Source organism: Cinclus cinclus, chromosome 2, assembly GCF_963662255.1.
Source record: "Cinclus cinclus chromosome 2, bCinCin1.1, whole genome shotgun sequence".
NCBI classification, from domain to species: domain Eukaryota; kingdom Metazoa; phylum Chordata; class Aves; order Passeriformes; family Cinclidae; genus Cinclus; species Cinclus cinclus.
Window position 1 is genome coordinate 20,201,831 of NC_085047.1, and position 18,368 is coordinate 20,220,198.

Below are 18,368 nucleotides of genomic sequence, written 5' to 3' on the forward strand. Positions count from 1 at the left end.
CGAGGGAAGAATCCAAGTTTCAGTTGCTTACTTCAGCTAGTGTCTTGCAACTCAGGAAGAAACATGCTCTTTCTTTAAGGAACAGGATGTCAGTGGTTGTCATTTTGCATCCTTTTACCAGTGTAGGATGGTTCTGTACATTAAAGAATGTTATATTCTAGCTGACTAAAGTCCTCCAAGACAACCTCAAAGCAGCAAAAAATTTTCTTACTGGGTTTCAAGATTAGGTTACATTTGCAATTAGCACAGTTCAGAACTTTCCTAAATCCAGCTGAGGGATTACTGTGATTTAAATGAAAATACTTGTTGCATGAAGCAGTTGTCAGAAAGCCAAGTTCTCTTAGAAGATCAGAAAGCTGTTTGACTCCTTCAAATGCTGAATGTCTTGTTGCTACAAGTTCCTCCATCTGTTGCTGTAGCTAAGCCTACTGGACCAACATCACCTGTGAGGACAGGAACGTTGCATAAGACACCAACAGCTTTTGCAACTCCAGAGTACTATGGTGAGCATATAACAAACAGTTCTGGTTTCTTCTTTTTTATTTTTTTTAACTAACATTAAGGTTTCCATTTTCCTTTTGCTTCCCTTCCTGAAACTTTATTGATGCATTGTATATTTAACATAAAAATTCTTCTCTCTGGGGTGATTCTGGTTTCTTTTATGCCACTTAATGACTTTTCTGATTTGACTGAGATCTAGTTCCTTTCTCTTACACATGTGGGTAATGGAGAGCATGACAGGGCTTCCATCATTCTAGAAATCCATACATGCTTAGTAGGCTTTCAGTACTATTCAGTGGCCATTTAAAGCTGTGCAAAGAGTAAATAAGGCACCTCTTTTCCTGGACATTTCAATTTTCCCAGGACACACATTTAAAATATTATTTTTCCATGACTGGTAGTACTCATCATAGATGTGATATCTTCCTTTATTTGATCAAACTGCCACCATTTAAATTGAAAAAATTGTAGTAGTGTAATCCTAGTTGTCAGTGGGTAATTTGCCCTTTATCAAACTGGGAGCTGATTACAAATTCAGAGCTAAGTCTTTTCAAGGTGGCATACAGTAATGAGTTTGGAGGAGGATGTGTTTAGAATTATTGAGCCCAAAATGTGATTTATTGTCATGAATGATGCTGCCTCTAATTTTCCTGGATTTATAGTAATACTTAAATTCTTGTCTCCTTACAATGATCATGAATTCACTGTGACCTTCAGTGCTCAGTAAAGCAAGCTAGATGTGAGATTTATTTATAAATATTTGTTGGGAAGGTATTGTGTTTTATCTGTTGAGATCCTTTGTTGTATTTGCATCACATTCAGTGTAGTGGCTAATTATTACAACACTGCATCATGAATCCTGACTGCTTTAGAACATTTCACTGGTGTATTTCCTTTCAATTTCCTTCAAATTTTCTGGAAGCTGTTCACTCTGAAGACAGAATTTTTTACTTCCTTGCTGTTATTTTCAGAGAAGCTACTGTGCCAATGTAGTACTTCTATATCTCCCTGGAACATCAAAAAATCTCCAAGCTAAACAGCCAGTACAGTGCTTTTTCTGTGGCTGACCTTTTTCTTCCTTAACAAAAAATTCAATTGAAGCAAACCCAGGACAATGGGCTAAAATGTATTTTACATATATTGCATTAACTAAATCAAACAGCAGTCATGAAATCTGTCATTTTGATTATGGCTGTCTGTACTAGCAGGTAAGTACAGGATGTACACAGCATCACAGAAAAAATGGAGTACCTAAAATGAAGAGACCTGGCAGCAAATGTCTACCATTTATCTATTATTACAATGATTTAAAATTCCAAAGGAACTGTGGAATGCTGCAGTTAGTTCTAACACTGAAACATATTTATTGAAAATTATAACTGTGTTTCCTACAGTTGATGCAACTGTCTTCAGCTCTAGTCCTACATCAGAAACAGATTCTTCAGGAAAACCAAGGTACCAAGGTAGGATATTCATAGCTATGGTATTTTTATTTCAGGGAGCATATGAAGTCTGAGCTATCTTGCATTAAATTTTCTTATTTGGTTATTCAAAGGCCAAAATTTTATTTGATTCTGTATCACTTCAGTGGCAGATGAAAGAGCTGTATTACAAACCAGCATTTTCTTAACTGAATTTTACTTTTACTTTCTGGACTAAAGTTATTGCTCCTTCTGTTAAACAAAATATATGTTATGTCTTTGTATTAGCATATCCCTCGAAAGCCGCAACTAGAATTATAGTCTCATTTTACTATAGAAGAAATAAAGTTGATTTTTCTATTTTGTGACAGATTTTGATTGTTTCAAACAGTGTGCATCACCTGCTAATGCCTTCAGAATGTCATCTCATCAGTGGTGCCAGTGGGAAGCGGGTGAAGGCAGTGCAGATTCCAGGTCAAACAACAATAAGTAAAATTTTAAAAACAAGTAAAACCCAAAAAATAACAACGACACAAACAAAATCCAAAAACAAACGAAAATGAGAACAAGCAGCTTAATATTGACTATATGGAGTTCATTCTGAAAGCTTTTTGTTTCACTTGTGCAGACTTTTGCTTGGTGTCCCTCGAATGGATGTTGTGCACCAGGTGAAATGGCACTGCCATTTTGTAATAACACTCTATTGAATAACAGCTCTTTCCCATTGTTCTTAGCCCCCCATGTCAAGTACATGAAGAAAGATGATGACGTGCCTTGCTCCATCACAAGCTCTCTTGAACATTTTCCTCAAGAAGAAGTTGGCAGCAAGGAAGAACCCACTCGTCCTCCACAAAATCCTCCAACCAACCTCACGGTGGTGACTGTAGAGGGTTGTCCATCCTTTGTCATACTGGATTGGGAAAAACCAGACAATGACACCGTTACTGGTTGGTTTGATTTCTTTCCTCCATTGTGTTATAACACAGTATTGCCAGCTTAATTTACTTTCAGAGTAGCTTTTTACCATTTAAAAGTACTTTAATCCCCAAGAATTCAAGGAGCCCAGTACAGGTTTTTTTCTGCTGTTGTCAGCTCCAGTGTGGACAAGAAAATGCTGCTAGATTAAAACAAGATTTATACAAGGATCATTTGTGTCAGTGATGACACAAAAAGGTACTTAAGTATGACTCCATATCTTTTTCAATTTTCTGGCTCCTCTCTTTACAATACATGGTAAGATCTAGTCAAGAAGTTCCAACAAAAAAGCAGTATACATATAGATGCACACACATACTGTAGGCATATTTCTTGACCTGAGGATGCTGTTTCACAGTGGGCCAGACACAATCAAAGCTTACATCAATCGAGTAAGTCAGTAGAGTTGTGCCAGCATAATTCTTGCAGTACCCACTGCAAGAGGGTAAACAAGCCCTCTCTGTTAAAAGAATCTGGTTTTTTTCATTTCTAAAGGAAGGAGTTTATATTGAGCATAAATGCATGTGAGTCATGGAGGACTCAGCACAGACAGGTAAACATGCAAGACAGTCATTTTTATTTCTTCCATCATCTTCTGTATTTCAACACTAGCTGACAAAAACTGGATGTTGATGTTAGCTAGCAACTCTGTTAATGACTCATTAAAATCAATTCTGAATTCAAGAGAAGGCATTGAATCCTGCTTTCTGAAAACAGTGATTGCTTCATATTGGCACCTGTGTGGCATTACTTGTTTAGACAGGCTTGAACCAATTTTGCTGTCATCTCTTCCTATTTTTGTAGTTTATGCATGTTTTTCCAATCGTCCTATTTAGACATCACATTTTTTTTTAAGAAATTTTCTATTTCAGATAGAAAGGTGGAGACAGAAAACATAATTTGTTGCATCACTTTGTTTTTTGAACGGTTCCTTTGCTTGAATTTAACTGTGTACAAGGGGTTTCACTGGGTATGCCCAAAACAAAAACATAATGGAAAGGTCTGACAAATAACAACCAAAACAGTGATCACATTCACCTTCTTGTTTTCACAAAAACTGAACGTGTCAGGAACCAAGACCATTTTTCTCATGCTTTGCTCCTTTGTGTTGCCACAGACATGTAGGCCATTTTTTTGCCTTGTGCACTGAGTAGCAAGCAGGTACTGGATGGACTAAGTAGTTCTTGCTGTGTTACTGTGTGTGCATGTGCATATTTGCATGCTCATTCATTTCCTTTTCATGCTCATGTATTTTCTTTTCCAACTTGAATGAGTTAAAAAGTCCAAATCATGTATTGACTTCAGGCTGGCAAAAGGCAGAAAGGTTGAATTCCTGTAAAATTGCATACTCGTTCACTATCTGGTTGTATTTAAGAAGGTCAAGTAAGAGATGTTACTTGATCTAATTTTTCTTTACTGTAATTTTCCAGAGTATGAGGTTGTGTCAACTGAAAATGGAGGAACTGATGGTGAAAAGGAGAAATCAATTATCACTACAAATCAAACCCATTCTACTGTGGAAAACCTAAAACCTGACACAAGGTAGTTAAATAATATCATTTTCTTAATCCAACTAATTTAGACTGTTAGCTGTCTGCCACATCAAACGGAAATACTTATGGAAATAAGACTCAATTTGTTTTCTTCCTGTTTTGATAGAAAAATTGTATGGTTTGGTTTAGCTTTCTTGTAAATTAACAAATAATACATATTTGAGGAATTTTTAGGAAACTTCCAAGAGCATTTGTGATCTGGACAAGCTGCAGAGGTGACTTGTTAAATCAGAAAGATTACCTATCAAAAGTAAGAAAAATACCATGAAGAGGAAAAACACATTTGTCCTCAGTATATAATTTTCTTTCAGTGTCTTAAAAGAGCTGGCAAATTAAAAATGAGTAAGTGAATTCCAGTTGCTGGTGTGCCTCTCATGCAACTAGCTCAAATAAGCATGATCTATCTCTAAATATCAAATCTCATTAAAAAAGTATTCTTCTTTTTGTGGCTAAATTCAGAGCAGGAAAGAAAACCCCTTGTCTTTTGCTACATTGTTTACTAATTGCAGCAGAAAGCTAATGAGTGACACTTGGGGTTTTTCCTGTAAGACCATCCATTCGGGTTTGGTGAATGAATTTTTATGTTTTATATAAATTACCCTTTTCTATTATTTCTATTATCATTCATTAATTGGAAACACAGCACAAAATTCTGCATAGAGCCCATGTTGAAACTTTATTTTTAGGCAATGTGTGGTGTAATCTGAGGTGCTAGTTCAACCTCTGTTGTTACCAGCAGCTCCTAGGAGAAGGAATGAAAACCTACTTCACAAAGTGGTGGGCAAGAGAAGAGAATTTGAAAAACAAAATGCATGCGAAAATTATGATACCCCAAAAGAGTTTATTTGACAGATTTCAAAAGATGGGCTCACAAGATGGGCTAGAATTGCTGTGTTTTGCTTCAAGAATGCTTGTGTTGTTTCCTGGCTTTTGGCTTGTGACAGGGTAAACTGCAGTTCTGTCATGTTAAGAGGCAGTTAGGATATGTTAGCAATATATAGCTTGGGCACCAAGCATTTCTTTTCATGATCAGCTGAAAAGGCTTATAAGAGATGGCAAAATAATGTATTTCTGGAGTAGTGACTAAGAAGGGGAATAGGTGCTGCTAAAGTTGTCAGGCTGTGCTGTTTGTGTTTTCATTTCAGTTCTGTTTTGAAATAATTCAGTTCTGTTTTGAATCTTTGAAAAGAACACTGTATTATTAAACAGATTACATTACCTTTAATTCCACATTCAAGCTCTTCATGTGGCAGAAATGGAGTGGATCTGGTTAAGTGTAGAAGGACATTGAAGCAAAGAAAAACCCTTGCTGCTGGGAGCAGTGTCCACATGATCATAAGAGGAAAGCTTTTTACACTGCTGTTTGTTCAGAAAGGAAGCAAGATGGAGAGAGGCAGATCCAGCTAGAACCATTGGAAAGGTATAATGAAGGCAGGAATTATACCGTAGCAGATAAGATGGTTTTTAACCTTAGCAACAAGTCTGCCAAACCTGTGAGAAGGCTTTCAGGTTTTGGTAGGTAAGATCAAACCAAACACCATGGACTACAGCTGTCTTTTGAAGTGTGCATTTTTTTACAAGGAACTAGATAGGAAATCAGGAGTGACTGATGGAGGCTGACTTAAGATATAAAGGGATAACTTTTCTTGAGGAGAGAGCAGCTACCATTTCCTCAAAAAGGAAAGACAGCTAAAGCCTTTCTGGATCCATAGGGCCATTGCCCAAAACTGAAAATCTTTTATATAAATTGCAGTGGTGTATGTCCTTCAAGTCTCACCAGATTTAAGGGGAAAAAAATCCTCAGAGTGGCTCTGTTCAATAAAACTCCAATTCCAAGTAAAATGTGTGTTTCCTAATTTTGAGGACACCTTGAGAGCTTTGGCAGAAACACAATCCAGGCTTGCTGGCACACTAAATTCAGGGAAAACAAGAAAATGGTTAAGACAGCTGGCATCATGTAGACAATATCTGTTCTGCCAAGAAACATCATGTGTCCATAATAAAAGTCTCATGTCTATCAGGAGCTGCTCGTTAGATGAAGGAAATGGACTTGCGGATAAAACACTGCAAATGGGAGGAAGAGCGACAATTCAACATAGCTCAATATTCATTAACAGAGTCCCTGAAAAATCTCAAAATTCATCAAGTAATACATTAAGACTAGGAAGGAAACTTTTCCATAATTAGCCTTAAAGGGAAGAGCTGTAGAAGAGGTAGAGCTGGAAAAGAAACTTGGAAGAGAAATAAAAATCCCTCCTGCAAGTGATCAGCATTTGCAAAATATATGGAAAGAGAGATGCTCAGCAGCAGAAGGTGGATTAACTGGGAGGAACCTCTTGGCCTGGTAACACTTTGGAGAAACTGACAAGCTGAATAAGAGACCAGCTAATTTATTTTTTCCAGCTTTCTTGAAGCCTTCAGTGAGGCTGGTGTGAACACCCTATGCTGAAGGTCTGGTGCATTCAGAGCTAAAGGCAGTTCAGGACAGACCTAAAGCTGACAGACCTAAACAAAGACTTCCCAAAAAGGCATAAAAATATTTGTGAATCTCTTACCTCAGTTTTCATGGGTAAGTTTAAACCAGAAAGACCCTGTAGCAGTTCAAGCCTGTAGTGGAGATGTACGCTCTTGAGGAGCTGGTCTGCAATCACATTGGCCAAGGTCTAGTGTCCTGTTGAGCTACTTCAGGTAGGATATAGTAGTGCCTCGCCCAAAAGCTGAAGAATTGATTGACCACAACCAGCAGGACAGAAGCAAGATGAACAACTTTTCAGTGTGAAGGGGGCAGAACAAGCAGCAGGGAAACCTGGGTGTCAGATCATGCTGTTTGTTTGCTTTACTTTTTTGCATTCTTCAAATAGGTCATATGGTTACACTGCTGGGAAGTTCTGCAGCAAGGCAGACACCCTCCTTCCTTTGAGCTGGCCTCTACACAAGGCAGCTTTTAAAGATTAGGAGCTAATGACCAGGCTTTAAATATTCCAGGAATTTGGACAGTGTTAAGGAGGCTACAAAGAGACTTTTATGGTCACTCATCAAAAATTGCACGTGTGACTTGCAGCTGTCATTAAGTACAAACACAGAAGTTAAATGGGATAAAGATTATCATGTAGTATTGTGTGTGTCCATTTAGCTATCTGAAAAGTGACTAGATCCAGAAAAAATGCACTGGCTAAGAAAATATTTTCGACTTTGAATACAGTTATCAATTATTTGGTTTTAGTAGATTCACACCATGATAATATGGAGAACGAAATGAAAATGGACTTTCATAGGCGTAGCACAACTTGTGAAAGTTACTTTTAAATAAATCAAGTTGTATATATCATGGAATTGTATTGCCTTTCTGTCTTAAATATGTCAGCTTTATGTGTTCCTGTTGACTGCAAGTCTGGTACTTTGAGTTGAAAGTAAAATAGAGATTTGAAAACCTAATTGTGAGGACATAGACCCTTTGAATATATGACGGGCACTGTCAGCTGCTTTCTAACAAAACTGATTGTTTGGGATTATTTTTCTTAAAAAGAAATGTTTTAGAGGCTCTTGTACAATGTGTTTTCTTTGGAATGCTGAGATCCATATGTTTCTTGCCAAAGGAGAGACATAACATATCGGTACCATTTTCCCATAGTAAGGCAAGCTTCACAGTTGACAACCACAAATTAATTTAAAGGATTTTTCCTTATAGGACAAATATTTTATCCTCTTTTTTCACCTAGAGAATTGCCAAATATGGTGATTGCAGGATTTAAAATCTTAGAAGATTTCTGATAGTTTAAATAATCTGGAAAGTTCAAATCTTGATATCCATTATTTGATTTGTCAGAGTTCTTGAAATTGGTACTCTTGATAGCAGTAAGATGCTGCTTGGCTTTAGTCTAGAATTCTGTTTGATTTCTTCAGATTTGCTTCTGATTGTAACCTTTTCCTGAAATATCTCAAAGTATGTAGTGTTGTTATGTTATGTGGACTAGATAATGATATGCATCTTCCTTGTACATCTTCCTTGTTATTGGATATAACTGGTGCCTGAAGAAAACTTCCTCTTGTTTTATGAATGTCTTCTTCTTAAACATTTCTCTTTTAGATGTGCTTCTGTTATCTAATATTCACATGTACACAGCTTTGATTATGACTTTGTACTGTAGTTAGCTTTTCTTAATCTTTATATTATATACAAGAACTTTAGAGTAGGTAGAGTTCACATTTTACTCAGCCCCCTGTTCAGTATCACACTAAAGGACACACCAACCTTTCTGCAGTTTTTGCCATCTTCATTCTTCTGTTAGTGAAAAGATTGTAACAACCAAATTCCATTTATTCTTCTTTCTCCTGTTTAGTCTGAACAGAGCAGTGAGCTACTCAGCATTTACTCTGTTGTTCAAAGAGTGAGTGTCTGTCATACTGTACTTAAACTCAAAGCAGCTAAGTCAGCCCTCATGTCATGAAAAGGGGCCTGGACCAGGGCACTTTCATAGGTGTCTTACAACATATATTATTGTAAGATTGGACCTTAGGGGCAATTTCTGGTCTTGTAGATATCAGTTTCTTTGATGCAGGCTGAGGTGGTTAGTGTGTTAATGCAAATTTCATTTCTATCTTAGCCAAGAAAAATAGGAAAAACAAATGTACTAGTATGAACTAAGAATTTTTCATCCTCTGCATGGAAATTCTGTGATTCTTATAGAGAGAAATGCAGTGTTTATTCCACTTGGAAAAGAGTCAAACTGCAAAACTGATCATTTTAGTCAAAGGAGTTACAGTGTAACTTCCAAGCAGCCATTTGACGAATGAGACCTGCAATATTCCATCTAAGTTGTCATACAGGTCTCCTGTTTCTGAGTTTCCTTAAAAGGCTGCTCACATTGGACCTCCCAATGGAAGTACCACTGGCATACCGAGGACTCTGCTCTTTCCTAGTTCTACATTAAAATGTCACTTCATAAGAAAGCATTGCAGTAACTTCTATGTTAATAGTCAGGCAAGATGTCCTTTATATCAGTCAAGATAAGGTTATTATCCACAGTTTTCAGTGTTTCTCTCCTTGAGCTGCTTCTTTGCAATAAACATTGAGAGGGCTGAGAGAGAAATGGGCTTACTGTGGCTTTTGTTGTCTTAGTTCCATATTTTGTGTAGTAATAATGTTGTTCCTCTGCATATTCTCCTTGGAAAAAATTGGTTTCACTGACCTGTATTTTTTTCATGGACGTTCTTAGCCTAAAATATTAAATGCAGATGTTGTTTGGGTTTTTTTTCCAATGAGATTTTTCTGTTATTTCTGCTGGTTTGTCTGCCAAAATAAGTAGTTCTTATTTCTGTATCTGTGCCCTATCTTGAAACCTACTTTTTTTGTCAGTGTACATTTTCGCTTTCATTCTGGTGGTTTAAGGGCAGTGAAGCCCATAGAACAGACCAGAAAGTTTTACAGTCCAAATTTCTATACAAGCCTTCAAAAAAGAGCCTGAAGACTGCTGAAAACTGTTCTCATGCATGTTTGTGATGGCAGTAATTGGAAGGTAGTAAAGAAAAATATTAAGACTTGTTCCAAATAGCTTTGGGGAAGTTTGAATGGCCATTGGAGAACATGTCCCACCAGCCTACTGGTGTAGAAAAAGAGTATTAACCAAGAAAGAAAAAGCCTTTGATGCTTGCTTTCCACAGTTTTGTATAACTTCCTGTCAAGTATACTGATCTACTTCCTCATTAAATATTTTGGTGATTTCAAATGTACTCTTCTCCTTTTAAAAAATGTTTTGAGTGGTTTCTGTTGGAATTTTGGGTTAAATTGTGTCTCAAGGCTGTCGTCACCTTAATTTAATATTGTTTTGTATTGTAGTTAGCATCCAAATCTTCTAATCCATTCAAGGAAAAACCCAAGAAAACCTCTATTAATGCAGAGAGTTTTGCTTTTGTTAACAGCAAAGGTCAAAAGATAGAAGCTACAAAGAAAGTTTCAATACAGCAAAATTCAGAAAGTGGCCGAAAAATCCTGGAGGTTTCTATTTGTTTTATTAAAAACCTAACAGATATTATACTAAATTGCTGGTGATATCAGGGTTCATGGATAAGCATTTCCCATTTCTCTTAGCCCTTCTTCCAACTTTGTTAGGAGAAAGATTCCCCAAACAAGCATAGCAGTTCATTCTCTCTCTCCCCTTTTTTTTTCTCTCTCCCCTTTTTTTTTCTCTCTCCCCTTTTTTTTCTCTCTCCCCTTTTTTTTTCTCTCTCCCCTTTTTTTTTCTCTCTCCCTTTTTTTTTCTCTCTCCCTTTTTTTTCTCTCTCCCCCCTTTTTTTTTCTCTCTCTCCCCCCTTTTTTTTTCTCTCTCTCCCCCCTTTTTTTTTCTCTCTCTCCCCCTTTTTTTTTTCTCTCTCCCTTATTTTTTTTTTCTCTCTCCCCTTTTCTCTTTCATTCTTTCTTTTCTGGTCACACTGCCATCCAAGCACACTTTGCAGAGACACAGGAGCTCTGTGCATAGAGCCCTGCACAACTGCTATTCAACACGAGCATCTCCCCAGCAAAAGACCTGAAGTCCCATCTGTACTCAGATGTTCCAGTTCTCCTATTTATGGTGAAAATCTCTCTTCACCTATTTTCAGTTCTGCAATCTTCAATTTTCTTCTTTTGCATAATTTTAAAAAATGCAGGAGGAGCTGTATTTGCCAGAGATCCATGTGGTACAGTGATTTCCTGTGGTGGAAAAATATACTCCAAATAGTAATTACTGTACATCAAATCCGTTTAATCTGCACAAGGACTTTTACTGTCTTACACAGTTTGGGAGGATTTGGAAGGCCTGGTCTCTAAAAGTTTGTAGGATAGCAATACCATAGATGTTAAAGGTGTGATGCATTAGATTGCTGTTTGCGTAGGATAGCAGAGTTTTTGGTATATTAGACAGGCAGATATAAAGATGGAATATAGACTCCAGTTTCTCATTATGTAAGTCTAACTAAGCAGCAGACATGGGATAAACATTATATAGCTTTCCTAGTCCTCTTTATTAATGTCACCATACATTCATCTTGAAATTCTAAGCATTTTTCCCCTTCTCTGTGGTTTCTGTAGGAGTGCATAACAGTGCAGATGGTACCCTTTTTTTCACCATTTTATTTATATTTTTCAGGGTTTTTTTTTAACTTACACACAAAAAGGAAGACTTTAGATTGTCTTCTATTAAAACAGCCACATCATGACTTTAAAATTATAGTAAACTATTTCATGTTGTCACCCCAGTCTGACATTTCCTTCCTCTCCTTTTCAATGTTCTGTCAACTAGCTAATTCTCTTCATCTCCAAAAGTGGTTGTTTGTTATTGCTGTACTGTGGAAGCCACTGGTATTGTTTTTAGGATTGAAATAGGCAGAGGAAAGGAGCCTGTGATGCTTGTAAAAACACATACCACAGTACCATGGAATTGTATGTATTTTAGTTTCCAAAATTTCCTTTTAACATTATTAATAAGAGGCTTCCCTAACTGACTGAGCTAAACTTTGGACATTTCTTTATTATTTTCCTTTTCTCCAATTTTCTTTTTATGTTTACGTAAGCTGAAATCTCTAGCTGTAGATTTTAGTTCTTTATTTAAATTTTGCCCTAATTTTCCAAGCTGTGGTTTGGTCTTTTGCAGAGAACCTTGTGATCTCAAAAACACAATTTGAAAAACAGTGCTTGGAAAATACCCTTCAGTTCTTGTTTTTGTATTTTTGGAATCAGAGAATTGATGAGTAGTCCAAGTTCATAGACTAAAGATTTTTGGGAACAGGACTGATTCCTATGAAGAATGTTGCCTAATGCAGCCCAAAGTAGGGCATATCAGCTATTGAGAACAATGTATTTGTTCAAAAATCAGCAAAATGCATACAAAGGGACAAAACCAGATTATTATCACCCATGAGATCAAACCATAAACTGCCCACAAAGCAATAGAACATTCCATTTTGATGATCACAATTACAATAATACCTTAAGATGAGGTGTTCGTCCTGTGAAGGAAACAGGAATACTTCTTTGTAGTCCTTTATCTCTAGGTGTGGATTAATTTCTTTTTTTTTTTTTTTAATTTATCATCCAGCTATTACTTTAGGATCCCTAACATATTAGGAAATCTTTGTTTATGCTTCAGTGATTCTTCAGAAAGAATCTCTGACTGCTTCGATACAGTTCTCTATATTATGACTTTTCCTACCAGATAAGAGCATTTGTTGACCAAAAAAGCTACTGTACCACATGGCCAATGTGAATACTAACTACTCAGGTCCTATTTTTAAAAACATATTTTTGTTTAAGCAATTTGGAGTTGATAATGAAGGTTTATAAATTTCTTAAATTGATTATTTATTTAATGTTTCCCTCCTGCTGTGGGGTAATATGGGTAATAAAAAGTTCCAAATGCTCTTTCAGCATTTTTTAATAAATGTCAAGATTTCTCCGAATAGACTTCTTTCAGCTCAAATCAAGCCCATGTTTCTCTTAGCAATATCCATGAATTTCCACAATGCATCTGTTCAGCATACCAGTCTATATAAGTATTTCTCTCAAAAAGAAAAGAAAACCCTAGAAATAGAGAGAATTGCTTAAGTAAGCAATTTTAAAGTTAAATATTGTCTTAGAAGTACACTGGATGGAAAACAGTTGCTTGGTACTGTATGAATACTCCACTGAGGTTAATTAGCTCAGATTTTTTAGGAGCCAAGGTGGAATGAGAGGTAATCCAAAGTTTGGATTGAATTATTCTTCTGGGGCATTGCAAATGGAGTTTACAAATTTCCAACTGAGCAGAGTGTGGTATGGTTTCATTAGAAAATTGCTGTTTGGAAATTATTCCAGCAATAAGTTACAATGCTATATTACAGTCACAAGCTACCAAAGTTAAAATTGGTAAAAGATCCATTCAACAGCTGAATGTTTAGTTGCCTACTTCTGGGACTCCCGGGTTTTTTTGTGTTTAGAGCAAAAATGCCTCTAATTTGGAGCCCGTTTTCCAGGCCTATAGTTCCTTTGTCTCGTGTCCTGTGGCACCCTGTCAAAGATGAAAAAACGCTTTGTGTTAGGAGAGATTCTCCATGTCTATGTTCAGAGCATGGGAGATGTCCCGCTGTGCGTGGCACTTCCACTGTTAGTCAAGCACTGAAAGGTGGGGGAGGCTTAAGAAGAAGAGTCTGGTTTGGATTTTTTTCTTCAGACATGGTCTGTTTTCACAGCACTGTGTTTGGTTCCCAACATGGTGATGAAAAGGGATCGTGAGATAATTACAGCACAGGCTGGTGTTGTGCCACATCAGTAAAAACACACGCAAAAGAGACTCTGCACAGTGTCTTGTTATTGCTTCGTATACCTATTATTACCATACATTCAAGTAATTGGATCTTTGCCTTGGCTGATCTCATGTCCTGAAGACTTGCCCTGTGTTTTGCTACTGGTCCTGTCTGTCATTGTTGGTGGGCCTGAGAGGCATTGAATTGGAGGCTTGTGTTCTTAAGAAAGCAAAAAGTACAAATAAATAGCAATGTCCTTTACTCAGTCTCTGCTTATCACGTTGCTTCAGACCTCATCAAAACTTGCTCCCTTTGCCAGAACTGAAACTGCTGTGTGAGAGGAGATAGACAAGTCAGTGGTGAATTAAATCAAATATTAATAGTATGTGTGCAAAGAATTATCAATAGGACTGGTTAATTTTGTGTTCAGTTCAGGTCTTACACAGCTAGGACAAAAAATGTCTCAGTGATTCTGTGGCAAGAAATTGGGCTTTTTTGTTCTTCTCCAAAAGGGGAGTAGCACCAATGTGTGTGCTGCTTGCTTGCTCCAGACTATTCAAGAATGCTTAGTTTGCAAAATTTTCACCTCTTTGATTTTATTCCCCAGTTACGAATTCCACGTGAAACCTAGGAACCCCCTTGGTGAAGGTCCAAGTAGCAATGTTGTGGCATTCAGTACTGAATCAGGTAAGAACTTCCAAAGATCAGACCATCATTTACAGCAGTTTTAGTGCACATGTTTGTGGGATGCATGAAAGACTCCCTCACTTCCTTTTGTGCATTCAGTCTTGCTCTTTACTGTCTCCTGAATGGCTTTTTGCCACTGTGCCTGGAAAGTCATGGGATTGGAACTGTGTTGTGTGAGGATTGACAGACTTGAGAAAAAAACAGAGGAACACAGAGGGTTTGCCTGGTATTCACTGCAAAGAAAATTACTTCATCCTTACAGAGGCTCAGTCATTTAAGATTTATATTCCTGACCTTTTTGCATTTATCCAACTTGTTAAGAGCTTCTGGATGGGGAGCATTAGTGGGGTTTTTTGTGCTGGTGTATTCATAGGTGCTTTTGCTACCTATTCAATAAGGCTGCTGTAAACAGTGATGTTGTTTGGCTGGAATAAGGATTGAGAAAGAGCTGTTGTGAAAAGTCAGCATCCCAGTAGGTCCCTTTCCCTCCTGTTTACTCTCTAGTGAAACAGTTAAAGAGGTGTATACAAGCTTGTTTTGGCCATTGGCTGGTTCCCAAGTCGAGTTGTCTCTGACTCAGAGGTGAGAATCAGAGCACCTTTGCTTTCCCTATTCTTGCTCCCCTTAAGGTTAACTACAGCTGACTTGTTGACTTTAGGCAAGCAAGATACCATCTTTTGTGCAGAAGTGTTTATTACTTGGTAGTACTGAAAGATCACATAAAACACAAAACTGATTTAGCCTTTATAAAAGGACTTTCTCAATCTGTGTTTTGAGCCAGGTCTAATAATTTAATAGTCATCAGCCCGTGCTGTCACTGACAGATGAGAATTTTGGCTGAGCAAAGGATTACTCATGGAGGAGTCCAGACTATGCCACACACATTTAAAAACTCTGAATACACTCTTTGTAATCCTATACCATTAAAAGTGAAAAAGAAATGTTTGTGCCAAGGGCAGTTTTCATGAATGACAAGGCTTATGTTCTGTCTCCTATTTAGTTTGGACAAATTAAGCACCCAGGTTTTTTTTCTTAATTGCACACATCCATTTCTCACATTTGGGCTTTCAAAGCCAAGTTTTTTGTGGCAAGTATTACAGAAGTGTCCTTTTTATAATTTAGGTTTTGAAATTGAAATTTTAATAAGACACAGTACAATTGGGTTTTTCTGGTTACAGGTTTAAATTCTTGGTTTTACTAGAACTCTGCTTGATATCTGGCATTGTCCCAGAAGTAAAATTATTAAAAACTCATTAATACTGGAGTTTCACACAAGAAATATATTTCTTCTAATTTAATTTAATACAAAAGCTAGCTTTGCTTCCAAAACTCTTTCTGTTTCACAAATTACAGCTTACGTCAGCTGTAAAAAATCACTTATCAATGCTTTTCCATTGAATTATTTGGAACGTTCATTTTACGGTGTCTGATTGAATGTTTGTTTTCTTCCCCCAGCGGACCCAAGAGTGAGTGAGCCAATTTCAAGTAAGTGTTTTATATATAAATTTGATCAGCAGTTTTATCAGAAATGAGATAGCAGAATTTTATGAGGAAGGTAGCTCTGCTGCACCAGCTGGATGAGTTACAGAATCAAACAGCATTCACACACAGTTTCACTCCTACCACCCATGCCCCTGCTAAAGAATTCATGTGAGGCTGCTTGTTTACCTGAGCATAAAGCAATCAGCATGATGTGGAGCTCCCATGGCAGCTGGGATGGCTTCAAACCAAGGTACACAAATGAGCCAAGGACAGCCTCATATTTTCTCAACCTTGTCATTAAAGCAAAGAAAGCTCTGCAAAATGAATAAGCTACTCCACATTTTTTAAGTGAGTTAACAGAGCACAACTCGGGGGATTCTGTTTATCTGTCTTTGTGTTTTAGGAAAATTTTCTGCTTCAGAAGGCTTGATCTAGCTCTGCTTTAGGCCTCTTGCAAGACTCTTGCTGTCCTTGATGGAAGGTGGATTGAGCTTTTAAAGAAGAGCTGAGATAATTCAAGCAAATTGGACTGCTTTTTGCATTTGTAATAGACATCACTCTCACTTTGACAAAACACTGTGGCACCATTTTTTTCCACATAATTAATGGCACTTCATTTTCACATGTATTTTTGTTAGATCACAGTTTGCTGCAAGTTGATTGTCTTGGCAAGAACGCACTGGAGAATGGCTGTATCACACACTTCGTAAATGAGAGTTTTACCAATACAAACATTGTCCCCCTAGGAAGAGGTCCTAGAATGAACCTATTCCAAACCTGCAGCAGCGGACATCAGGAGGAATTCACAGCACCAATTGTATCTGCATACTTTGGTGTTTCCCTGAAATAATTCTCATGTTCAAAATGCAGGTGTCATGGTACATTCTGCTTCATCAAGGTTTCTAATTCTAGTTATTCAAATGTATTTGTTGTGTGTAGTTTTGTATGCAGCATCATACTTCAGTCTCTTTTTTCCTCTCCTGCAGTGGGAAAAGATGCGATCTGGACTGAAATCCCATTCAATTCAGACACATATTCAGAATGCAAAGGCAAACAATACGTAAAGAGGACGTGGTATAAGAAGTTTGTAGGTGTGCAGCTATGCAATTCCTTGAGATACAAGATATACCTCAGTGATTCACTTACAGGTAAGAAACATTTGAATCAGTGCTCTCCACCTTATATATCCCTGAAAGATATTATGGTTCCTGAAATAAGAGGTTTAACAAGATGAGCTCTGCTGAAGTGTGATCAGATTTGTTTAATTTAATCCACAGATTAATCATAAACAGTAATCTGCTTGTGCTCAGTAACCACTGATATGTTTGATACTGAACTTTCAGACCCCAGAGAAACCTCTCTGTGGTGATCATCTGATTTTAAGTACCTGTTCATATGATGGGGATCATACAGAAAACTGATGAAGATCAGAGTGAATAGCATATACTGTAAAACAGCCAAATGAGTATTTAAAGGGTAGCCTGGAATAATTACTAATTAGAGGATCAGGACCTCATTTTAGACCAGGATTAAACCTGTCATTCCCACCCCTTTTGGTAAACATCTGGTTACTTCATTACTGGATGCCTTATAAATACATAACTTTAACTCTAGTCATCAGGTTTTACTCACCTGCTTTGACATTTTTGTTCTGTTTTTACATTCACCATTTTTGCTTGTGACCTTTTCTCCCCATCTTTTTGTCTTCCTCATATTACATTTTATTACTAAGGGAAACTTCCTGGCCTTACATTCTCAAGTTTTGTTTGGTGTTTTAAGGCAAATTGAGTATGATGTGTTTAAGACCTGAATCAGGTGGCACATGCTGGGGAAACAACCTGTAAGAAGTGTTTTTCAGTTAGTTGATAGGACATCTTCGTGTCTCATGCAGCTTGTGCAAGCTGTATCTGCTACATTAAGAATTATGTTAACTTCTAATAATGCATCTGAAGCCCCTGTCTCTCTTTTGTGTGAGATCTCTTGCCACAGACAGCTCTGTGACAATGGCATTAGCGTGGTATCTGAGCACAAAGATGTGTGAGAAATGCCTTTTGAGTGCAAGTCAGGGAAGGGTGTTCAACACATTGAATTGAATTAGCTAGGAGAGACTGTGGCTAGAAGAATCCACTTTCATAACCTAAAGTTGCCCCATCTCTGAGCTCAGCACCTCACAGGAGTGAGGCTCTGGGCTTCATGGAAGGAAAAGAGCAGGAGACTGTAGGGCAGCCCACATTACCATAATTTTAAGCATCACTGACTTGTATCTGGCACTGTTCTCTGATGAGCAGACAAGGAAGAAAAGCCTTGTCATTAATAGCAAGTACAATACTCCGTATGTAAATAATATCTTAGCAATTACGTGAATAAAAGAGAATGGTTTGAACAGATGTATCATTCATTCAGCTGTTGCTGTACTAACCAGCTGTGATCAAATGACAAGCACTGGCAACGTGTCCCAGTGATGTGTCCCAAAACCAGCCAGCAGAGGAAATAG

General features: G+C 37.4%; 1 protein-coding gene across 1 annotated transcript in view; it reads left to right on the forward strand.

Annotated features, from left to right (window-relative positions):
* Positions 1-18,368, forward strand: part of ABI3BP (ABI family member 3 binding protein) — a 124,062-nt gene that overhangs the window by 101,059 nt on the left and 4,635 nt on the right. The window contains exons 43-49 of the mRNA XM_062512244.1: positions 420-503; positions 1,896-1,964; positions 2,657-2,869; positions 4,328-4,439; positions 14,313-14,392; positions 15,848-15,877; positions 16,861-17,022. Coding sequence (XP_062368228.1) covers positions 420-503; positions 1,896-1,964; positions 2,657-2,869; positions 4,328-4,439; positions 14,313-14,392; positions 15,848-15,877; positions 16,861-17,022 — 750 coding nt within the window. The remainder of the gene's footprint in view (positions 1-419; positions 504-1,895; positions 1,965-2,656; positions 2,870-4,327; positions 4,440-14,312; positions 14,393-15,847; positions 15,878-16,860; positions 17,023-18,368) is intronic.